The 25,976-nt window shown below is 41.3% G+C and overlaps 1 protein-coding gene across 2 annotated transcripts in view; it reads right to left on the bottom strand.

Moving 5' to 3' along the window:
- Nucleotides 1-25,976, bottom strand: part of USP32 (ubiquitin specific peptidase 32) — a 135,411-nt gene that overhangs the window by 73,404 nt on the left and 36,031 nt on the right. For both annotated transcript variants that reach the window (XM_041000816.1, XM_041000815.1), the window contains exons 3-4: nucleotides 7,199-7,304; nucleotides 2,760-2,878 (exon numbers count right to left, since the gene is read on the bottom strand). In XM_041000816.1, coding sequence (XP_040856750.1) covers nucleotides 2,760-2,878; nucleotides 7,199-7,304 — 225 coding nt within the window. The remainder of the gene's footprint in view (nucleotides 1-2,759; nucleotides 2,879-7,198; nucleotides 7,305-25,976) is intronic.

Below are 25,976 nucleotides of genomic sequence, written 5' to 3' on the forward strand. Positions count from 1 at the left end.
GAGCTGGATGGGAAGTGGGGATGAGAATTAGAGGATTAGAGGATTAGAACTGTGGCCCATATGGGATCCTGGTTTGTGCAAGACAAGGACCTTCGCTACTAGGCTACCGTGCCAGACCCGAATTGTAAATCTTTAAACTTCACAAGACCTGCATCAAGATCCAGCTCCAGGTTATCATTGCTTCTCAAAACAAAAAGTCAACTTATTTGACTTAGCAGCATAGTTGGGAACAGCTGAGGTGTCCTTCCTTCTGGAACTACTTTTATCAGATATCTTCCAGGACACTACTCTCTGAATAATCTTATTACCTCACAGGTCATTCCTGTTTCCTATTTTGAATCCTCTTTGTTCATTAATCTGTAAATATTGGAGTAGAAGACTTATTCTCCCAATCATTTCTGGATGATCTCGATGCCTTATATATCCCATCCTCCCCTGCAAACCAATAAGTCTTTTCCCCAGAACAAGGATTTAATATCAAAAGACATATTTGAGAATTCCAGTCCAATGACTGATAGATCCTCCATTATAATTAAACTTTTCTTAATATCCAATCTCCCAAATTCCTTCCTCATTAATCTTGATGAACTTAGCTAATAGTGACTCTATAACTAAATCAGGCCTAACACTTCAATCACCCTTCCTGTGCTTCTTCTTTCAGCCCACTGTGTAACTATAATTCTACCAACTTCTAATTCAAAATGCATGAAGACTTTTAAAATGCCCATCACCTATACACCAGAGTACTCATGCACTTTAATTGGTCTCTGGAACACTGATTGTCCACGAAAAATGCAAAGTAATCATATTTAAGACGCAATAAAGTAAAAAGCATCTCATATGGTGGAATCCATTCACTGAAACCTCTGGTGGGTTCTGTCTCCACTCAAGGTAAAAGACAAAGGACTCACACTCTCCAACCACATAATCACTGTCCCACTCCACAAAAATCTCTTAAATTTCAGTTCCTATTATTTCCTTACTCACCCCATTCCAACTAAATTTACTTTTCAATTGTTCTTTGGACATCCTAACCACATTCCCACCTAAGAGTCTTTGTTATATTTGTTTCATAAAAACCGGTTCTCTCAAACATCTTCAGTTTTTTCTTGCAATTCCTGTAAACTCTGTTCAAATCTGACTTTGTCTGACATATATTATCCACTCATCCTATCTGAATAACAATACCTGGCTTTCTCTACACCTGATATCACCTATTCTCTTATTCCACATTATTTTTCCCCCAGCATGCTTTAACTTCTAATACACATGCCTGCTGCTGTGGCTACTTTATAGAAATCAGTGGACAAACATAATGAGAGGGTCTGCACAAACCTTACTGAAATGAAAAACTATGAACTCTCCCTGAAAAGAGGCAAGAAGTATTAATACATTAGACACCTTTGTAAATATCAAATTAATCAGGTCTTCAAATATTAGATTAACTTTTTACTGATTCACAAATCTTTATTACAGGAAGTAAATAAACCATAGGCCAGTTTGTTCTGAAGTAGTGAAATACTATCATAGTGGTTTCCAGTCAGTACTTATGTAGTAAAAAACACACTCTTGGGCCCAGCGCAGTGGCCTAGCAGCTAAAGTCCTCGCCTTGCATCCACCAGGATCCCATATGGGTGTCGGTTCTAATCCTGACAGCTCCACTTCCCATCCAGTTCTCTGTTTGTGGCCTGGGAAAGCAGTCGAGGATGGCCCAAAACCTTGAGACCCTGCACCCATTTGGGAGACCTGGAAGATGTTCCTGGCTCCTGGCTTTGGATCGGCACAGCACCGGCCCTTGCGTCACTCAGGGAGTGAATCATCAGAGGGAAGATCTTCCTTTTTGTCTCTCCTCCTCTCTGTATATCTGCCTTTCCAATAAAAATAATAAATCATTTTTTAAAAAAGCACACACTCTTGTATTCAATGTGTAGAAACGTTAAAAGAAATGCTAAAATCAAGAAAGGGAAATCACAAGATGTTGTCAGAACAAAAGAAACTTAAAGTCAGAGAGGTGTGAAGTTAAAGACAGACAACCCCACCCCAAGAGATATCAGAACCATATTTACCCATATGGATGAATACAGATAAGCAATGTCTATATAGTCAGGAAGGTGGAGCTCAACTCCCAATATAAAAAAAAACAGTGAAAACCTATCGTATTGGTGAAAGAAGTAAGCCCATGCCATGCTTAAGAAACTCAGTTAGGTGTTGGCACACTGGTGCAGTGGGTGAAACCACTGCATGTGACCCTGGTAACCTATATGGGTGTTAATACGTGTCACGCGGATTCCACTTCCAATCAGCTCCCCGGTTATGGCATAGGAAAAGCAGCAGAAGATGGACCAATGGGTCTCTGTCACTCACAAGGGAGACTTAGAAAAAGCTCTTGGCATCAGACTGGCCCAGTCCTGAACATTGTGGTCATGTGGAGAGCGAATATTAAGAAATAATCAGGCTGGAAAAAGTATATAATATATAGCTGTTCTGTTATTTTGGGTTGAATTGATCTCCCCAGAAGATATTCTGAAGTCCTAGCTTTTCAGTCAGGGTATGCTTGAAATATATGCAAATGATTAAAACATCAACCATTAAATATAAAATCGCTAAGAACAAGAAACACATAAACATCTACCTATTATAGTTAAATGTAAGACTCAATACTCTGCCAAACATTTTTTTAAGACAAAAACTAACGTTTAAAACAAAACAAAAAAAACCACTGTCAACAAGACGATATGAAATGTAGACTTTAAAAATACCTCTGCGAAACACTTCCTGAGCGTATCTGGGACTTTACCATCCACCACATGCAGCATTCTTTCCATTTCTTCTCGTACAACATAGCTCCCGGATTCACTTGAAAAAAGACTAAAAATGTCTAGGAGAAAACAAGACAACACAAATTAATCTCCGCACAGATGCAGGGAAAATATTTTTAAAAATGAGTGATTATTAGCGCCAGGACTTTATAAACATAATTTAAGTCACGCCTCAAAATAACCCAGTCAACAGCAAATGGTAGTATCTTTTCAAACACACCAGCCTAAAACAAAACAAACCCATATTAGGTGTGGTGAAGATTGGGAGGTAAAGAGTCTCTTCTATCAAGAGGATATCAAGAAATTTGTGCGGTAGTGGGTATTAGACCTGGCAGTTAATATCCCCGATTAGGATGCTCATATCCCATTGCCACTGTGCGTGGTTTTAAGCCCCACATGTGGCTCTGATCCCCAGTTCTGGCTTCGGATTCCAGATTCCTGTGGGAAGCAGCTGTAACAGCTCAAGCTCTGAGGGTCCTTGCCTGACAAGTATGAAACCTAGACTGAGTTCTATTCTCTTGGTTTTAGCCTCAGCAGCTGCAGGCATGTGAAGAGTTAACTGTGGCAGTACTACCTACCTCTATCTCTTTCTCTGCTTTTCAAATAACAACAACAAAACAGACACTGCTCAGAAAAGAAGCAAATTATAAAATGATCTGTATTTCATTTTATAAAAATACTAAAGCTTGCAAAACACCTGAAGGTATATTAAAGGGCATATAAACATATGCATAGCACAGAAATGAAAGATCACCATATTCATGAGTGTTAACCTCAGTGAAAGGAAGAACAGGATTGGGATAATGAACCAATACAAGAAGGGTCTGTTTCTTTTAGAAATAAAGATGGAGGACAAGCATAACACAGTTTTAAGAAACAGTAAAGTTGGGCCCGGCGCGGTGGCGCAAGTGGTTAAAGGTCCTCGCCTTGCACGCCCGGGATCCCATATGGGCGCCGGTTCTAATCCCGGCAGCCCCGCTTCCCTTCCAGCTCCCTGCTTGTGGCCTGGGAAGGCAGTCGAGGACGGCCCAAAGCTTTGGGAACCTGCTCCCGCGTGGGAGACCCGCAAGAGGCTCCTGGCTTCGGATCGGCCCGTTGCGCTCACTTGGGGAGTGAATCATCGGATGGAAGATCTTCCTCTCTGTCTCTCCTCTCTGTATATCCGCCTTTCCAATGAAAAAATAATAAAAATAAATCTTTAAAAAAAAAAAAAAGAAACAGTAAAGTTGGGTGGAAATACATATTACATGTATAATTAGAACAGAAGCATTCTTATTATGCGTTTAATTCATCTCCCCAGAAGATATGCTGACCTTCAGGTAGGGTGGTTGCTTAAAATCATTTCCATGAGGAAGTAATTCCATGATCACCACCTCATTTCACCTGAATACGACAGATGTTCAAGTCCCTTATATTCATTTAGAATGACACAGAAAAGGGAACTTCAAATATTCATGGACAAGTCAAATTAAAATTAAAGGATTAGCATTTGGCACAATACTTCAGTTGTCATTTGGAATGTGCACATCTTATACGAGAGGTGCTTGGTCTAAGTCTTGGCTTTGCTTCAGATTCCAGCCGCCTGTTAGTGCAACTCTGGGAGTTAGCCACTGATGTCTTGTAATTAAGTCCCTAACACCCACATGGGAGACACAGATTGAGATCCCGGCTTCAGCCTGTCCTAGCCTCAACTGTTACAGGTATTTTTTTTTTTAAATAGAGAAGATTATAGATCTCTGCCAGTCTGTCTGCTTTCCTAATGAATAATAAATAGAGCCGGCATGGTAGGCTAGCAGCTAAAGTCCTCGCCTTGAACATGCCAGGATTCAATACTGGCACTGGTTCAGTTCCCAGCTGCTCCACTTCCCATCCTGCTTGTGGCCTGGGAAAGCAGTCGAGGACGGCCCAAAGCCTTGTGACCCTGTACCCGTGTGGGAGACCCGGAAGAAGTTCCTGGTTCCTGGCTTCGGACTTGCATAGCATCGACTGTTGCGGTCACTCGGGGAGTGAATCATCGGACGGAAGATGTTCATCTCTGTCTCTCCTCCTCTCTGTATATCTGACTTTCCAATAAATAAATAAATCTTATAAAAAAAGAGCCTACTTTATACAAATACATTTTACTGTGTATCAATCATACTCCAATATAAGTGTGTATTTTTTGTTTATTCACTTATTTGAGAAGCAGAGTCACAAAGAGAGTGAACTACAGAGATCTTCCATTTCCTGGTTCACTCCTCATGACCACTATGGCCAGAGCCTGAACCACACTGGGTCTCCCACATGTGTGGCAAGGTTTCAAGTAATAGGGTGATCATCTATTGATTTCCTAGGCACTTCAGCAGGGAGTTGGATCAAAAATGCAATAGCAAGGACTTGAAATGGCACTCTGGTATGAGATGCTGCACTACAATGCTAACACCAAAACAATATCCTTGGAAAAAATATTAAAGACAGTCTAGATTCAGAAACAAGAAAAATTCCGATTAGAAGAAACTGTATAGGATAGAACTCAGTCTATTCAGACAGCTGGAACAAAATACAATGGCCATTTATCTTCTGCAATTATGAATGTCAAGAATTCCAAGATGAAGGAGCCAGTAAATCTGCAGTTAGCACCACAGCACAGCAGTCTAGGCATTTGCATACAGCACAGGCATGCACTGATCCAGCTCCCTGCTTTTGGCCTGGGAAAGTATTGGAAGATGGCTTAAGTTCTTGGGCGCCTGAAACTATGGAAGAGACTTAAAGAAAACCGTAGGTTCCAGGCTTTGGATTGGCTCAGTTCAATTATTGTGGCCATTTTGGCAGTGGACTAGTGGATGGAAAACCTCACTTGGTATCTCCTCTGTAAAATCTGCTTTTCAGGGTCCGGCGGCATGGCCGAGCAGCTAAAGTCCTCACCTTGAACGCATCGGGATCCCATATGGGCGCTGGTTCTAATCCCAGCATGGCTCCACTTTCCATCCAGCTCCCTGCTTGTGGCCTGGGAAAGCGTTGAGGATGACCCAAAGCCTTGGGACCCTGTACCTGCATGGGAGACCCGAAAGAAGTTCCTGGATCCTGGCTTCGGATCGGCATAACATCGGCCATTGAGGTCACTTGGGGAGTGAATCATCAAACAGAAGATCTTCCTCTCTATCTCTCCTCCTCTCTGTATAACTGACTTTGTAATAAAAATAAATAAATAAATCTTAAAAAAAAAACAACCCTGCTTTTCAAATAAAAAAACAAAACAAAACAAAAAAACAAAAAATACTGTAGGCTGCTGAAAGTCCATTTCCTGGATTATAGCCAGCCATCTTTTCAGTGTATCTCACTGTAAATCTATGCATTAAATTTTCTCGAGTACATAATTAGAAGTAGAATTACTGGGTCATGTAGTAACTTGGCTTAATCAATTTTAGAGTATTTAGTTGAATTTTATTTTTAAGGTAGAATTACACAAAAGAAATAAGACAGGTCTTTCATCTGTTGGTTCACTCAACAAATGGCTGTAACAGCTGGAGGTCAGCTGATCTGAAGCCAGGAGTTAGGAGCATACTCTGGGTCTCCCACATGGGTGTAGAGGCCCAAGCACTTGATGCATCCTCCTCTGCTTTCCCAAGCCACAAGCAAGGAACTGGATGGGCACTGGAACAGCCAGGACACAACTCAGTGCTGATATGGTGGGAGAGATACCTCTACGCCATGCTAATGGCCTGGTAACTTGATTTTTAACAGTTTAAGAACACTTAAATTGCTTTCTGAAATAGCAGCACTATTTTATACTTGCATCAGCAATGCATGGGACTATATTAACAAGCAACCACTTCTTTTTTTTTTAAGATTTATTATTATTATTATTTTTTTTATTGGAAAGGCTGATTTACAGAGAGGAGAGACAGAGAGGAAGGTCTTCCGTCCCATGATCAACTCCCCAAGTGAGCGCAACGGCCAGTGCTATGCTGATCCGAAGCCAGGAGCCTCTTGCGGGTCTCCCACGCGGGTGCAGGGTCCCAAAGCTTTGGGCCGTCCTCGACTGCTTTCCCAGGCCACAGGCAGGGAGCTGGAAGGGAAGTGGGGCTGCCGGGATAGAACCAGCGCCCATATGGGATCCCGGGTGTGCAAGGTGAGGACCTTAACCACTTGCGCCACCACGCCGGGCCCGAGTAACCACTTCTTAACATCTTTTTTATTTTAGCCAACATAGTGAGTATGCTATACTATTTTACTGTAGCTTTAATTTACACATGTTATTACTGTGTTGAGTACTCTTGAAGGATGCTTGAGTATCTTCCTGGGAGAAATGTCAGCTACAGTCCTTTGTTAAATTTTTGAGGTAAGTTACTCTGTACACAGATGTGATACTACCATTTGAGATAACTGAAAGTACTTACATTTTGCTTTCTCTTCATCTCTTCCTCTTGTAAGGAGAACAAGTCCAATTATTAAATTATTGAAGTGCAGCCCTTTAGATGTTCCACCAAAAGAACAGTAAATCACCTATAAGAAAATGATAAAAGCAACTTTAGGAGCTGTTTCATTGTTAAGGATATTAAGGTAAGTATGACTTTTAATAAATCTTGTCTTCATCTCCAAACAAAACCTTAGTAGCTTTTAGTGAAATGATACTTTAAGTGTTTCCCTCTTCTTCCTCTTTCGTACCTGGTTACTGAACAGTGAGTCAAGAATATACAGCCATTAACATTAAAATACCTGAATTGCAGGCTCAGATAAATTAATACGTAATATTTTTAAAAAAATATTGGAAAAGCAGAATGACAGTGAGAGAAAAAAATAGAAATCTTCCACCCACTTCTTCATTTCCCAAATACCCGCAACAATTGGGAATATGCCAGGCTAACGTCAGAACCCAGGAACGCCACTGAGGTCTCCCATGTAGGTGGCAGAAACCCAGCACTTGGGCTATCAATTACTGCTCCCAGGTGCTCTAGCAAGAAGCTGCATGTAGGTAAACTTGCTGGAACTCAAACAGGTACAATGCAGGAATCTCAATATGTGGCTTAACTGACTTAACCCTCTAAGCCACAATGCCCATGCCATGATTTTATATTCTTTCCTTTGGAGTCTTTACAAGGTGCAAAAGAATAAAGGTCTTCCTTTAATAGTTGCAATAATGTGATAAGAACAGCATATAATTACAGTACTTCCTTCAACCTCAGTAAAACACACATCATCTTAACAGAAAAGAAAGACACTATCTAACTGAATCTTCAGAAATACAGAGATGGGCCCGGCAGCTAAAGTCCTTGCCTTGCACGCGCCAGGAACCCATATGGGCGCTGCTTCTAATCCCGGCAGCTCCACATCCCATCCAACTTCCTGCTTGTGGACACCAACATGGGAATCAATTTGTGTCCTGGCTGCTCCACTTTCCATTCAGCTGCATGCTTATGTTCTGGGAAAGCAGAGGAATAGAGTTCAAGTGCTTGGGCCCCTGCACCCACATGGGAGATCTGGAAGAAGCTTCTGACCTCTGGCTTTAGATTTTCTCAGCTCTGGCCATGTGGCTGTTTTGCAAGTCAATCAGCAGATGGAAAACACCTCTCTCTCTGTTGTTCCTTCTCTCCCTGTAAACTCTGTCTTTTAAATAAAAATAAATCTTTTTTTTAAAGTATTTGAAAATGGGCCTGGCTCGATAGCATAGTGGTTAAAGTCCTTGCCTTGCACATGCTGGGATTCCATATGGGCGCCAGTTCTAATCCCAGCGGCCCCGCTTCCCATCCAGCTCCTTGCCTGTGGCCTGGGAAAGCAGTCAAGGACAGCCCAAAGCCTTGGGACCCTGCACCTGCGTAGGAGACCCAGAAGAGGTTCCTGGCTCCTGGCTTCGCATTGGCTCAGCTCCAGTTATTGCCCTGGGAAAGTGAACCGTTGGACGAAAGACTTTGTCTCTCCTCCTCTCTGTATATCTGCCTTTCCAATAAAAAAACAAGTAAATCCTAAAAAAAAAAAGTATTTGAAAACAAAAATGGAGGAAAGGAACTACATATACAGAGATGTATACTACACACGTCATTTAATACAATATTAAATGGTATTATCAATTCACATGTAGTTTGTCTTAATCCTTATAACTAAATCATCATTAGAAAAAAAGTAACTTACCCTTTTTACAGTATTTTAAAGTAAGGATTATTTATTTTTATTTGAAAGGCAGAATTACAGAGGGCAGAGCAGCAAAGACAAAGATCTTGCATATGTTGGTTCACTCTTCAAACCAGCCTGGCCCTGAAGTAATTCACTCTAGTGATCAAACCTAACCTTCCTCCATTAATAAGTTATTTTGATAATAAAAATAGCTAACATTTAAACATTTATTAGGCTGTATATAACTATTGCTAAGTGTTTCACCAGCACATTATACCCCTAAGTATATTTCTTCTAAAAGGAAATGTCTGCATTCTATGGTTAGAGAATAATAAAGCCCAAAATAACTTGACCACAACATAGAATCAATGAAATTGAACTCTTAACTAATTCACAGTTGCAGGGGGGGATTGGGGAGCTGGGAAGTGGAGGGTCCTAGGAACAGACCTGGTTCGGGAGTCAAGGGGATGCCCTGGCTGGGTCGTGGGTTCCACTGGTGAGCGCAGGGGCAAGAATGGGGAATGCGGTCTGGGTCTGAATATGGATGCAGTCTCCCCCAACACAGGTGTTGACTGGGTCTGGGGCGTGCAAGACTAAGCTATACCCAGCACCCATTGGAACTCGTGAGAACCAGGATGGATGTAGGACAGACTGGGCTAGATCTCTGTCCCTGCTGAACTATATGTGAGCTGTGCCTGGATGTGAGCCAGGTGTGTCTGGGCTGTAGCAACCAATAGTAAGTATCAAAATGGGTGAGTGCTGGTCAGGAAAAGTCACTGTTCCTGCTAGGACAGGAGGTGGACTAAGTAGGGCTGGCCCATGGACCCACCAGTGTGTGCAAGATCTGGTATTGAGAGAGGTCCTGATGGCAGAGCTCAGCAACTCCTCTGTTGGGACACAGTCCTTGCAGGTGAGCACAAGAACCAAGAAAGGGAGCAGCCAAGACCAGGTCAGCTGGCTGGGCTGGGCTAGGCTGTAGTCCCCACTAGTATAAGCTAGAACTGGTGGCAGGCAAGGCTGGGCCACGCTACAGCATCAACTGGAAATGCCGAAGTGAGGCAGGCCATACATACTGGACTGGGCCACAGCACCCAACCAGCAAATATGAGACGCAGGGGAGAGTGGGAGAAACCGGTAGGAGGGCTACAGGGAGCTCCCCTGCTGGGCCACTATTCCCACTGGTGAGTGTGAGAGCTGGGACTGGGGGCAGATCAGGCTGGACAAGGCTACAACACTTGTTGGCCTGCATGAAAGCTGGATAAGGGACAAGCCTGCAGGGCAAACTGGTACCTGCATAGGCCAGAATGGGTGAGGGTTGGGTGGGTTTTGCCATAGCATCGGATAGCAGATGATGGCATGGGAGGTAAACCCCATTGAGCAACTGCAGCACCACCTGGAGAATGCAAGATCCAGGAATTAGAGTGGACTCAGTATGGAAACAGTGGGCACCTCCCTCTTGGGTTGCCACTCCCACTGGTGAGAATGAGAACCAAGACTGGGACAGGCATGGCCAGATAGAGTGTGGCACCTGTCAGCACATGTGTGGGCTGGATAGTGGGCCTGGTTGGGTTGAACTAGGATTCAGTGCCCATTGACATGTATGAGAGCTGAATGGGAGGTGGGACAGACAGGACCAGTCTGCTGTACATACTAGCAAGCATGGGAACCAGGGCAAGAGGAGGGCCTAGTGAGAGTTATAATGGGTTGCTCCAACTAGGCTGCAGCTCCCACTGGTTTGCATGAGGGCAGAGTGTGCAGTGGGTAGGATCAAGTTGGACTGCAACATCAATTAGTTTGCACATAAGTCAGGGCTGGTAACAATTGACCCAGCAATTTCAATTAACAGTGTACATGTAGGCTGATTTGGTTAACAGACTGTGCTGGACCCTGTATTGGCATGCACACACAAAAATTAGGTGTGGGATCATCTTAGATGAAGTTTCTTTGGGAACCCCTCAACTGAACCGCTGAACTCAACTCCAACCCTGGAGGAAATTGCAGCAGGGTCCATGGTCTAACCGTGGAACCCATGTGTCAGAGCTGGGCCTCCTCAGTAGCTTAGACCATGCAGTGGACAGCATATCCAGTTGCACATGGAGGATTTGGCAGTACACTGGAGCCTGCAGAGGACACCTGGTACCATTACAGAGGACAGGACAGAACAAATCAATCAACTACCCCAGCCAAGAGTTGACACTGAATACCTGAACAAATGGAGACTCTAAGGTGGACTATGCCAGCCAGTAGAGTTTGGAGAGATTTCATTGTGATTGGAGTGGCAAGATAGGCAACAACACAGAACTGCTGAACTTTTAAAACCACTTGAGTAGGATCCTTGGAGCTTGCCCCACATTGGGGACCCTGATGGCTGAGAGGCTGGGTGTGGCTGTTGCCCTTATCCTTCCCCTCCTCCCAGATACAGCAAGGAAAAAGAGAATGTCACAACAATGGTCACACCCACCTTCCTCTAACCCTTGACCCTTCACACCTTAATCAAATATGTATCAAAAATAAAATTTATACAATAAAAAAGAAGTTAAAAAGTAGCCAATGCATTCGCTCAACTGATTAATGTTCTATTTCCAGGCACGGGCATCCCATATGGTTGCAGGTTTTATGTCCAAGCTGCTCCATTTCCCAATCTAGCTCCCTACTTATGGCCTGGGGAAACAGTTGAAGATGGCCCAATGCCTTCAGATCCTAAACCCACATTGGAGACCTAGAAAAAAAAAACACTTGGCTCCTGGCTCGTAGCTTGGGATTGGTTCAGCTTTGGCCATCGCATCCATCTGAGGAGTGAATCAGCAGATGAAAGACCATTCACTCTGTCTCTCCTCTCCATACATCTGATCTGCCTTTCCAATAAAAAGAAATATTTAAAAAAAAAAAGCAGCTAAAAAAATGGGAGTCAGTGTAATAACTTAAATAGCTAATCTTTTACTTGCAAGCACTAGCATCCCATGTGGGTGCTGGTTCATGTCCCAGCTGCTCTACTTACAAACCAGTCCCCTCTTTTGGCCTGGAAAACCAGCATAATGATGGCTCAAGTACTTGGGACACTACACCCACGTAAGAGACCCAGAAAGAGGCTCCTGGATTTGGATCAGCCCAGTTCTGGATGTTGTGGTCTGGTGGTGTGGCCACTTGGGGAGTGAATCACCATATAGAAGATCTTTCTCTGTCTCTCCTTTTCTGTGAAAATCTGCCTTTTCAATAAAAATAAAATCTTCTAAAACAATGTTTCAAAAAAAGAGACATGTGTGTACATCTCTGGGGCTCAGAAAAGGATGTGTCATGTTTCAATCATTGCCCTACAGTTTTATTCCTTCTCCTCATATGGTCTCATGGTGAGAGATGTGAATGTCCACGAAGTCATTTTATCTGTCTGACAAGGCAGCCACAGGCAGGAACTGAAACTCAGCACATTTGCAGCAGACTAATTTTTAAATTGATTATTTTGTACGGGACAAGCAGTAAGTGATACATGCTACTTTTTTATCATGGCTTCTGGAGTCAGACAGAACCAGCTGGTGGGCTTCAGCAAATCAGTTTCATCCTATTACATGCATGAATGGTGATGCTGAGGGAATGTGCTGCCTTTAAGCTGCAAGAACCCAGGTATACACTAGACTCAGGGTGGGAAATGCACGAATAGGGCAGAGAGCAGAAGACACAGTTTAACTAGACTTTGTTCATTAGTAGGAATTTACTCAACATTCATTAGCTCATGATTTTTCCTTTTGAAAATATTTTTCTGAGTAAACTGTGATTATTATTTTTTTAAAGATTATTTATTTTTGGGCCTGCGGCCCCATTTCCCATCCAGCTCTCTGCTTATGGCCTTGGATAGCAGTCAAGGATGGCCTAGAGCCTTGGAACCCTGCACCCGCTTGGGAGACCTGGAAGAAGCTCCTGGCTCCTGCCTTCAGACTGGCTATTGAGGCAGCTTGGGAAGTGATTCAACAGACGTAAGTTCTTCCTCTCTGTATACCTGACTTTCTAATAAAAATAAAATAAATCTTAAAAAAAAAAAAAAAAGCAGACAGCCCTGGTGATGGCAAGGGCTAAACCAGCCAAAGGTCAGGACTTGTTGAAATTATTAATATGAAATAAATCACAGGATACAAAGGTGAGGAAAGAACAACTACTGTAGAAACAACTACTAAGGACTGGAAAATTGAACAATGTGCACAGTTCAGCTTCAGTGACTAGTTAGACATAAGGAGGTTTTATTTATCATAAATGTTTTCAATCGACCCCAAAAGACTAGATCCTAAACATAAAGCTAAACTAAACAAAGTGTGCTGCATAACCATAACAAGGCTGTGAAATACTTAACAAGAATTGAATAATCTACAACTAAATAGTGTGCTAGGATAAAATCTAACATTCTTTAAATGAAGATAACAAACTCAGATGCTCAAAATCTAAAGTCTGCAATATCTTACAGATTAAAAAAAAAAACACTATCAGACGTGGGGGAAAAAGGTAGAAAAACTCAGGTAAAAGAAAAACAGAATGCAAGGCTGGTGCTATGGACACAGTAGGTTAAGCCTTTGCCTGTGGTACCAGAATTCCATTTGGGTACCAGTTTGAGTCCCGGCTGTCACACTTCTGCTCCAACTCCCTGTTAAGTTGCCTGGGAAAGCAGCAGAGGAAGGCCCACGTCCTTGGGCCCATACAACCCAAGAAGAGGTTTCACGCTCCTGTTTGGACTAGCACAGCTCTGGTTATTATAGACATTTCATGAGTAAAACAGCATTTGGAAGATTTCTCTCTCTGCAAATCTGTACTTTAAATAAATCTTTTGTTTTTTTTAGATCTATTTTATTTTGACTGGAAAATCAAATATATAAAAAAGGAGGAAAGATAGAAAGGGGTCTGAAAGTGAGTGCAAGGTCCCAAGCTTTGGATCATCCTCTACTGCTTTCCCAGGCCACAGGCAGGGTGTTGGATGGGAAGTGGGGCCGCTGGGACACAAACCAGCACTCATATGGGATTCCGGCAAATGCAAGACAAGGACAAATGCCAATCAACCTTTAAAAATCATGACAGGGCCCAGCATATTAGCCTAGTGGCTAAAGTCCTTGCCTTACACGCACCAGAATCCAATATGGGTGCCGGTTTGCATCCTAGCGGCCCCATTTCCCATCTAGCTCCCTGCCTGTGGCCTAGGAAAGCAGTAGAGGATGATCCAAAGCCTTGGGACCTTGCACTCACTTTGGAGACCCGGAGGAAGCTCCTGGATTCAAATTAGCTCAGCTCTGGCTGTTGCGGCCCCTTGAGGTGTGAACCAGCGAATGAAGACTTTCTCTGTCTCTCCTTCTCTCTGTATATCTGACTTTCCAATAAAAAAAAATCATGGCAACATTTTTTATAGCAATTTGGACTATAACAAAGAAACCATGTGCTACCAATTTTGTGAATGACAAAGCTGAGTGAGAAGTCTAAAGGCATTGATATGTAAGTATAATATACTTAAACTGTAGTCTTCTTAAATACTCAGCATACCTAATGAGAAAAGAAGATCAAGCTTAGAAATTTCAATCAATAAGGTGATGACCTTTTTGCTTGTTTAAGCTAATACAATTTTATGCTACACAGTAGTGATTAAAGAATTAAATATGTTCCCTACTGTTCACTAATCTAATTCCAGCTAGAGAACAGCATGGGATTAACTGGTAGGCATATTAAATATGGTAAAGGAGCAGCAGGGGAAAAGGACTCACTCACATCCCTAGAAGGGAGGGATCCAGCTCTCAATTCCAACAGCTGAATTCCATCTTTGAAAGGTAGCAGATTTCCACTAGGGACTGCAGCAAAAACTTTTGGATCATGATGGGTGCAAATATTGTCATTAGATTCTATCTTCACTTTCATGTCCAAATCCAGAAAATGTAAAAATGTAAATTTACAAGCCATTTCAATGGTCCAAAATTCAGAGAAAATAAAAAAAAAAATACACTGACTTCAATATATCCTATACCTTTGTCAAGCTCATTTGCTACAAAGTGAGAGAAACATTAAGGATAAGGATATGAATGAGAAATTGACCACTTTAAGAATAAGGAGTTATTAAGTCAGTGTTGTAGCATAACAAACAGGTTAGGCCATTTCTCTAACACTGGCATTCCATTATCAGAGAGCTAGTTGGAGTCCTGTCTCCTCCACTTCCAATCCTGCCTCCTGCTAATGCACCTGGAAGGCAGCAAATAATAAACAAATCTCATAAGCCCATCACATATGTGGGATTCAAAATGGACTTCCTGGCTCCTGATCTCAGCTGGCCAAACCCTGACCATTGAGGACACCTGGGGAGTGAACCAAGCATATGAAAGATCCTTCTATCTCTCCTCCTCCATCTAATATTCTGCTTTTCAGATAAACAAATATTTTTTGAAATTTATTAGCTAATACAGTGATATTACTATGAGATATTGTTTAGCCATAAAAAAGGATGTAGAAAATGCGACAACATGGATGAACCTGGAAAGCACTCTTTGAGAAATAAGTCATACACAAAAGGACAAATACTGCATGATCCCACTCACATAGGGTTCTGAGAAAAGACAATTCATAAGAACTGGTAGCTTTGAGGTTGCCATTATTGCTGCTTAAGGGTTTCAAAGTTTCTCCCTGGGATGATAAAAAAGAAGTTTCAGGAAAAGAAAACGATGACAACTATATAATTTTGTTAATGGAACTATTGCTGCTGAACAGTACACTTAAAAATTGTTAAAATTGAGCCCAGCATGGTAGACTAGCGGCTAAAGTCCTCGCCTTGCATGCACCAGGATCCCATATGGACACCAGTTCGTATCCCGGCAGCTCCACTTCCCATCCAGCTCCCTGCCTGTGTCCTGGAAAAGCAGTCGAGGACGGCCCAATGTCTTGGGACCCTGCACCCGCATGGGAGACCTGGAAGAAACTTCTGACTCCTGACTTCAGATTAGCTCAGCACCGGCCACTGCAGCCACTTAAGGAGTGAATCAACAGATGGAAGATCTTCCTGTCTCTTCTCCTCTGTGTATATCTGACTTTGCAATAGAATGAATCTTTTTTAAAAAATTGTTAAAATGGCAAATTTTATATTACATATATTTTACCAAAATTAAAAATGCTTAAAGTCCAGTTTGTTAAACGTGGATACTCAAGTCAAGAATATTCTGATCACATAGGTAGTGAGGCAAAGGAAGAAGGGAAACGTAGAGAGTACGCTGTCAAAGCTGGGAATTGGGAATCCAATCCAGGTTTTCCACATAGATGGCAGGAAGCCAAGCATTCATCATCACTTCCTCCCTGGGCCTAAACTGGAAGGAAGCTGGAATCAAAAGCCAGAGTCACAAGTTGATTCCAGGCACTCCAATGTGGGATGTGGATGGGATGTGGGCATCTTCACCAGCATCTTAACTGTTAAACCAAATGCCTGCCCCAGTAAAGTGGCTTTTGATGTTTCAAGTTTCACTGAACAATCATAAAGGTCACCAGGCACCTCTGGCTCATCCTGCATTCCTAGTTTCAAAAGTTCAGACTAATAATGAGTAGATTTTATTGCCTTTATTTATATATATAAAGATTTGCTTATTTGAACGGCAGAGTGACAGAGAAAGAATCTTCCAATCACTGGCTGAAGTCAGGAGCTGGAACTCCATCTTGAAATCCCAAATGGCTGGCAGAAGCGCAAATACTTGGATCATCATCAGCTGTTTCCCAAAAGCATTGATAATAAGGGGCTTATCTGGGACTCAAATTGGCACTCTGATATGGGATGCTCACTTTGCCAGCTATGCCTTAATCTGTGCACAACATATGTCACACATTTGTAGCTTGCATTTTATTTGTAAGATTTTATTTTCATTTATTTGAAAGGTGGTATAACAGAGATCCCCTTTCTATGCACTGGCTCACTTTCCAAATGGCCAACACAGGTGGCAGCAGCCAAGCACTTGCGCCATCTTTGTTCTCCCAGAGGAATTAGCAGGGAGATGACTCAGTACTGAAGTAGCTGCTAATGTACCTCCTGAGAAGGCAGGAGAGGATGGCCCAGGCCCTTGTGCCCCTGCACCTACATGGGAGACTCAGAATGAAGCTCCTGGTTCCTGGTGTTTGCCTGGCTCAGACCTAGCTATTGTGGCCAAATTTTAAAAATGCACTATGCTCCTCATGCGGTCAGGATGGATTCCCGAATAACTAAAATGTTCACTGCCTAGGAAAGAATTCTAGTATATATTTTAAAACAGAAAGCCTACAAGAACTTTGTTTTAAAGGACAGTGCTTCTGTAAGCCCTTTACTCCACAGGTTGTTACAGCAGGTATCACTTTCAGGTTAGACATACCTGAGAAGCATCAAGGTCTCACAACACATTTGGCAATTCCTGATGAAAACTATATTGTTAAACAGTAAAATATTTACAAGTTTTAAACTTCAAGTACAGTGTGCTTATTAGAGGGAGGAATAGAAATTCACACACATGCTTAGTCTAGTCTTACTGGTTAGGTTTCAATAGAGGTGTAGCAACACAGAGGCATGCAAAACCAGCTAATTTGTTATTTAGATATGGTACTAATTTGCTGAATAATTTCTCTGAAAAATAAAAGTTTGCTCAACAATTTCTACTGAGTATTATCATGTTAGAGATATTTCTCAGGTTTTCAAAGACATGGCTTGCTTGGGAAAGGAAAAAATAAACATTTGCGTTGTTAGTTTTCAAATACAAAAGTAGAAGGTAATGGTTGGTACATTTCTATATTCTATTGCAGGTCTGTGGATCTCTAAGTGACTCACCTGAGGCCTAACTTACCCTATGAGTTCAGTCATCCTAAGGCTGTGGCTTTGTAAAACTACTGAGAAAATTCCAAGGCTGACTACAAAACAAAACCTAAGGCAAAAATTGCCCTTAAAGTAACTCACAAGTTGTTCTAATTATTAAGAAACATGGAAAGCACTCCCAGCTTACATGTAAACTATACAATGTTAAAATGACTATCCAGAATACAGAATGCATTTTCCCTCATAATTATCAATCATATCATTTTCCCCTAGCTAATTCTCAGACTTCTACTCAAATGATAATGTGTTTTTTTAAAAATGAGTAACACAATTATAAGAGCATATTACATGATCAGATGTATTTCATAGTTACTATCTATAAGCAGGGGCTAGCATGGGAATTCAGCCTCATTCACAAAACACATTTCCAGGAAGAAACATCTGCACTACATGGCAGAAAGATAATGAAAAAGACAAAAATATGTCTCTGTTTATCTCTCCTTTCCTTTGTGGAACTTTATAGTCCCTGCTAGTGAAGTTATCAGGCAGACAAATGATAAGCTAAGCCATCAGTGTGTGTAACTGGACTTGGAGTAATCATCATTATCAGGTTCCTACATTCCAGAATTGTACTTTTCTAAATAAATAAATAAATACTTATTTATTTGAAGGAGAAACATAACTTTCATCTACTGACTCGTTCTCCAAATCCCTTCAACAGTCAGGCCAAAGGCAGGAAGGACCCCATGTCTCCTATTTGGGTGATAAAAAACCAATATTCACATCATCCACTGCCTCCCAAGCACTTTAACAGGAAAGTGGAGGTATAACTCCACTCCAAGAATTCTAATATGGGAAAATAACAACCCATGTAGCAGCTTTAACCTTGTTGTGCTATACTTACTTGCTAACACTTCAGCCCTAAACTACATTTGATAATACATCTGCCCTCAATCACATTCTCAGAACTTAAACTATCACTCATCCATGGCTGGATACACCAAGCAGCCTAGAAACATGATTGACCTCCCTCTGGTCGTTTCTTCCTCTTATTTATAGGAATTCAGTTCAAAGTCACAAGAATGGACAATAAGGCATACAACACACTTTCTGCATTTATACTGACTGGTTAGCAACAACCTACATGGAGTGAAGACAACAATAAAACATGGGAAAGTCAGTGAAATGCAATCAAAGGGGCTACCTTTAAAGGCACATGGACTCTAAACTGCTACTGAAGAATATCTGAACCGAGACATTTTAAACTGTTTGCAATAACAGAAATCCTGGACATCTTGCCAAGCAAATAAAAAAGCAATGTACTTGGGGCAGGCATTGAGCCTAGCCAGAGATGCTGGTTAAAATGCTGTACCCCCTTATCATAGTGTCTTGGTTCAGTTTCTGCCTGTTGCTTTTCAGTTCCCTGCAGATATGGGGAAGAAGTAGTGATGACTTAAGTAATTGGATGCCTATCATCACCTAGATTTGAGTGCTAGGTTCCGGGCTTTGGCCTAGCTCAACCCTGTAGGTATTTCGTTTTTTAATTATTATTGAAGGCTGAAGTAAAAAATAAGAAAATGACATGATAAATTATGGGCATGATAATATTTTCAATGACATTGGCTAACACCTCTGAAACCAAAAGGCCAGCATTTAAACACCAATTCTTTTGCTCCTTTTTTTAAGGGCTGAGTTGCCTTGGACAAATTGTAACTTCAGCTTATCTACACATAAAATGGCACTAATAATATCACAATGAAATTATCTTTAGAATCTGAATACTCATACCACAAGACTTTTACATTTATATTAAGTAAGTTCTAAATATTTTCTTCCTATTACTAGTTTTAATAACTAATTTTTCTAAGGGCATGTTTTCAAGAGCAAACATTCCACAAAGATCCTTACAGCTAGAATTTTATTTAAGAAACAACATACACATTTCCAAAGAAAACACTATTTTAAAAATTAAATAAGCAATTAATATTACACCTCACATAGAAATACTTATTTTGCATCTATGTGCCAGGCATTTATTAGGGTAAGAAATAAGCAATTTAACTGATTTTTACTGTTACCAATCTTACAACATCCCTTGCTTGCATTAACTTATTTATTTTATTAGATGTATTTATTTACTTGAAAGGCAGAGTTACACAAAATGAAAGAGAGCAAAGAGGAATCTTCCTCATTGGTCAAAACAGTTAGGACAGGACCAGGCTGAAGCAAAAGGCTTATTCCTGATCTTCCACAGGAGTACACAGGCCAAAGTATTTTGGCCATTTTCCAGTGCTTACCCAGGCGCATTTGCAGGGAGCTGGATCAGAAGTGGAGCAGTCATTTGTGTCTATGAAAGGACTAAACATGCAAAGAACACACAAGTGTTGGAGGTATGAGCAAAAATCAGACACATTTCAAAATGCAGCTTTTTGCACCAGTGTTACAGTTTGGCTGGTTCAGCTGCCACCTAAGACCCAGGCAGCCCATTTAGTTAGGTTCAGATTCTAGTTCTGGCTGCACCACTTCCTATCCAGCTCACTATTCGGGAAAGTAGCAGAAAATGACCCAAGAGTGTGGGCTCCAGCCACCCACAGGAGAAATCTGGATGGAATTCCAAGTGCCTGGCTTTGGCCTGACCAGCTCTGACCACTCTATTCATTTAGGCAGTGAACCAGAGGATGGAAAAACACTTTTTATCTGTCTATCCCTCAATTTCTACAACTCTATCAAATAATTTTCTTAATGGAAAAAAAAGGAGCAGTTGGAGCTTGAACCAGTGCCCAGAGGATGCCAGCATGAGGGAACAGCTTAATGTGCTGAGCCACAGTGCCAGTTCCAATTTACTACTTTACATTTTTCTTATACTATTATATGTTAAATAGTTTTTTCCAGGAAAAATAAAAACATATTACTTGTTCCACCTTAGTATATATTACTGTGTTCTCCATCTAATCATTGCTTCTTTCACATAAAATTATCCTAAGAGTTTCATTGGGCTATGTCAGGTATCTGTCCACAAAACCGTCAACCACTAAATGCTAGACATGAATCCTTACCATTAACTGCTTAAAGAACATAAGAGTAAGAAAGTTACTCTCCCTTAACACTCATTTATTTTCCTTCCTTTAGTCTGAAAAAAAGAGCCTTGTCTAAAGAATATATTAAGAATACCTCTGTATCATATTCCTTTATGCCTGACAGACTATCAGAATGATAATTCTAGGACCAACTCCACAAAAACAAACTGCCTGTCTTAAGAAACTTCTTGTTGCATCATCAGATAGCAAGTTCTATGAAGGTCTCCCTTTCTTACATATCTAAACATTCTGTCTATGTAAGCCTACTCAAATACGCAGCCACTGGGCCTGGCATGGTAGCCTAGCAGTTAAAGTCCTCATCCTGCATGCACCGGGCTCCCTAATGAGCACCAGTTTGTATTCCGGCAGCTCTGCTTCCAATCCAATTCCTTGTCTGTGTCCTGGGAAAACAGTCAAAGACAGCCCAAAGCCTTGGGACCCTGCACCAGCATGGGATATCTAGAGGAGGCTTTTGGCTCCTGGCTTCGGATCAGCACAGCTCTGGCCATTGCAGCCACTTGGGGAGTGAATCAGTGGACAGAAGATCTTCCTGTCTCTCCTCCTCTCTGTATATCTGACTTTCAAATAAAAATAAAATAAATATATATTTTTTTAATACACAGCCACTAGAGATACTAAGCATAAATCACATTGATACCAGATACCAATGAGGAAAATATTGGTACGCCTCTTAATTAGCTTAGCACTTGACTGACAGCAATTAAATAATTTCTTTGAAATTACAGGTTAACTTGTCTTTCAGTGAATACCCAGGGGCAAACATTTGGCACAGTGTTTATACACAGCATGGGACACCTTTATCCTTGTCTGTGTACATGGGTTCAGACACCAGCTCCACTTTAAACTCCTGCTTCTCCCCAATGTACACGCTGGGAAGCAACAGGTGATGGCTCAAACAACTGAGTCCCTGCCAACCAACTGGGAGACGTGGACTGAATCCTTGGCTCCCAGCTTCAGGATGACTCAAATCCAGCCGTCGTGGGGAGTATACCAGCAGTTAGGAGATCTGTGTGTGCTTGTGCCTGTGTCTCTGTGTGTATGTCTGTCTCTCTTACCTTTCAAATGCAGTTTTTTTTATTTTTTTAAAAGATTTATTTTTATTATTTTTTATTGGAAAGGCGGATATGCAGAGAAGAGAGACAGAGAGGAAGATCTTCCGTCCGATGATTCACTCCCCAAGTGAGTGCAACAGCCGATGCTATGCCGGTCCAAAGCCAGGAGCCTCTTCCGGGTCTCCCACGCGGGTGCAGGGTCCCAAAGCTTTGGGCCGTCCTCGACTGCTTTCCTGGGCCACAGGCAGGGAGCTGGAAGGGAAGCAGGGCTGCTGGGATAGAACCGGCGCCATATGGGATCCCGGGCGTGCAAGGTGAGGACCTTAACCACTGCGCCACCGTGCTGGGCCCAATGCGTTATTTTTTTAAGCAAATATTTGTCTCAATGGGTAATCCATTATCATCTCAAGAAGCCTGTTCTGGCATCAAGTTTAACCACTACTAGGTTTCAAGCAATAACCGTTCTTCTTGAAGCTAGTATCCCTCAGTTCAGCCTGGCATGAAAAACAACTGGCATGTTTTCCACTTTGTTGTTTTGATCCCGAATGCCCTCCTTGTCCTCACAGCTACGTCCCTCTGCCCACCCATATTCAACCTCTGTATGCATACTTACCTTGAAAGCTAATTATACTGGATTTCTATTCTCAGTGATCTCATTCTGGAATCACCTTAGCTTCTACCAAAATATTCCAAAAGCTTAATTTAACCCCTAACTTCAAATCACCAGAGAAATGACAGAGTTTTTACAGATTTTTTTTTTTTTAGATTTGCTTATTTTATTTGAAAGGAAGAAGTAAAGAGGTCTTCCACAGTGGCCCAGGGATTTGGGCTATCTTCCATTACTTTTCCCAGGTAATGAATGGGCAGAGACTTAAATTAGAAGTGAAGCAGCTGAGACTAGAACTAGCAACCTCGTGAGATGTCAGTGTTATGGGCAGCAGCTTTTTCTTTTTCTAGAAAGGATGATTTACTAAAAGTCAGAGTTAGAGCCTCCTCTGGTTTTCTTCTGTGGATGCAGGGGCCCAGGGTCTTCAGTCTTGCTTTCCCAGGCCATTAGCAGGGAGCTGAATCAAAAGTGGAGCAACCACCTGGCTTCGAATCAGCTCAGCTCTGGCCTTGCAGTCACTTCGGGACTAAAGCAGCACTTGGAGGTTCTTTATCTTTGTCTCTCCTTCTCCATGTAAATCTGCCTTTCCAATAAAATAAGTATATCTTTAAAAAAAAAAAAGTGGGGCCCAGCACGGTGGCCTAGCAGCTAAAGTCTCGCCTTCAATGAGTCAGGATCCCATATGCACACCGGTTCTAATCCCGGTAGCTCCACTTACCATCCAGCTCCCTGCTTGTGGCCTGGGAAAGCAGTCAAGGATGGCCCAAAGCCTTGGGACCCTGCACCTGCATGGGAGACCTAGAGGAGTTTCCTGGCTCCTGGCTTTGGATTGGTGCAGCACCAGCTGTTGTGATCACTATAGTGCCTACTGGGTGCTGGCACCACAGGCAGAGGTGGCTTAACCTGCCCAGCCTCTAAGGTTTTTCTTAAAAGAATCTTTTGATCAATAGCCTACAGAGGGTTTTTTATTTTTTTCTGTTTTCTGTTTTTAATTTGTTTGAGGGGCAGAGACAGAGAGACAAGCTCTCACCTGCTGGCCCACTTTCTAAATGTCCTCCATGGGCCCAGTGGTGTGGCCTAGTGGCTAAACTCTAAATGCCCTCCATGACATCTTGTGAGAGCTACCTGCAGTGCCAGCATCCCAAGTGGATGCTGGTTCAAGTCCTAGTTAACTCTACTTTCAAGCCAACTCCCTATTAATAGTGTGAAAGAGCAGCAGAAGACCAACTGAGTGCTGAGACCCCTGTACTAACATGGGAGACCCAGAAGAATCTCCTTACTCCTGGCTTTAACCCACCCCATCCTCAGGTTTTTAGGCTATCTGAGGAGTAAATCAGGGGATGAAAGATCTCTCTCTCTCTGTCTCTCTCTCTCTCTCAAGATCACTAAGACAATGCACATTTTTCTCAAAGTTCATATATACTTTCATAAGAGGATATATATTCTGTTAAATTATCATCTTCTCTTAAGGATCATTTGGAACCTTTTTTGTTCTGTTTTACAAAGACAAATACAGAAATATATTAAATCTTAAGAATCATCGTGGAGCAGAGTTGATCTAGTGAATAAGACCTTTATGACTTGTATCTTAGTACTTGGGTTCAGCATCCAGCTCCTGATTCTGGCTTCCTGGCAGTCTAGACCCTGAGAGACAACAGGTAGTAGCTCAAACAGTGGAATCCCTATCACCTACATGGGAAACCTGACTACATTCCCAGTCCTGTATTTAAGGCATTAACCAACAGATGTGAGCCTGCTCTCTTTTTTTGCCTCTCAAAACACAAAACTAGCATGTATGTTACACTGTGGACAAAAAGGCAGTGAGCAAATAAACAAGTAAGTATTTCGCAGATTCTAGTTAAAGATGTCAAACTATTCCCCTGCTGGGTATTCACCTTATAGGCTGTAGTTATAAAGCTCAGGATTTACCCTATCAATTCAGAAAGTCACCTATTTTACTCTGGTTCATATCAACATGTTAGTTATTACAGTGAATTACAACAGTCAATCATGAACAGCACCCAAAGCAAACACATCATTCAAACACTTTTTAAAAGCTGTTAGCCCATGAAGCTAAGTAAATCCAACATAAATGAATTTAATATTACCAGTTGGCTAACACCAAGAAATTACTATTCTGTCATAATCATCCAAACCTTAGATTATTCAGTAAGTGTAAAGCTTAGCCCTATTCCCAAAGGGCACATTAAATGCACCATAAATATCTCAGTCAAAACTCATCAACACTAATTGAAAAATATCCTACTAATCAACTGTTTCCTTTTACATGTTGCTCATTTTAACCAAAATTATTTCAGGCTCCAAGATTACTTCAGCATGAAACAATCATTTTCCACTAACAGAAAATGGTTAAGTGTTCAAACACTCCAAAGCTAATTGACTTAGGAGTATGTTCTCTAGGTCATTGTCTTGGTTCTTCCTTTAAAAGGATTTTACAGAATGATCCAATTACTACAAAGAAAGCATTAATAAATCAAATATTCACTAAGTTCACCTTACATGTACAGCACTCTGGAGCATAATTTCTAAAAGCCATAAAGTCTGCCCATCTAGAGTCACAATTTACTTAGATAAGATATACATGAAAAATTAGTGAACAAGCTACTACGTAATTAAAATGCAATGCTATAGACTATACACACAATCTTTAGTTTCTGGAAAAGTTAAGGGGAAAACGTGGGTTAAAATTATCAGAAGTAGTTTTATGAGAGTAGTATTACTATACTACCCAGTGAGTGAGAAGTAATATCAATCCTTGGATGAGGATTTAAGAGTCTTTGGTCAAAAGAGAAAACTAATGGCTAACTATTATAAACTTACTTGCCTAATAAAGCATGGTCTAAAACCTTGGGACCCTGAGACCTAGAAGAAGCTCCTGGATCCTGACCTCAGACTGGTTCAACTCGGGGTATTGCAGTCATTTTGGGAGTAAACTAGGGAAGATCTTTTTGTCTCTCCTTCTCTCTGCAAATCTGATCTGCCTCTTTAATTAAAAAAGAATATGTCTGCAGAAAAAAAAAAATGGCCCAGCAGATTTTTTTCAATGATGAAAATAATTTGGAAATAAATATGAAAACAGGAAAAATTATAATCTAGTAATTACAACACTCTGAAGGAAAAATAAAGAGTTCATGGCCTGTGTTCAGGACAATCTAATTCTACTCAGAACACATTTTAAAATTTATTTTGTTTTCTCAATTCTCTTAGACTCCATTCATTTAATATATAAATAATTTATGAGTACTATTAGCTACGATGTAGCACCATGATTACTACAAACAAGATCAGAAGTGCATCAAGTACTAATCTCATTTATCTATCCCAATGGTGAGTCTAATGAGATCCATTTTTAAGTGTTTTAAACTATAAACTGCTGTGAGTTCTTAGTCTTCATCATTATAGACTGTGCCATGAATTATGCTAATAAGCCTTCAGAGACAGAAACTGTAGCTCAGTTGTATCCTGGAAAACCTCCCTTAGTCTCTAAAAACTTGATACTAGATACTAGAAATTTACATT

Source organism: Ochotona curzoniae, unplaced genomic scaffold (genome assembly GCF_017591425.1).
Source record: "Ochotona curzoniae isolate NIBS_2020 unplaced genomic scaffold, NIBS_Ocur_1.0 scaffold_2453, whole genome shotgun sequence".
Classification (NCBI taxonomy): Eukaryota; Metazoa; Chordata; class Mammalia; order Lagomorpha; family Ochotonidae; genus Ochotona; species Ochotona curzoniae.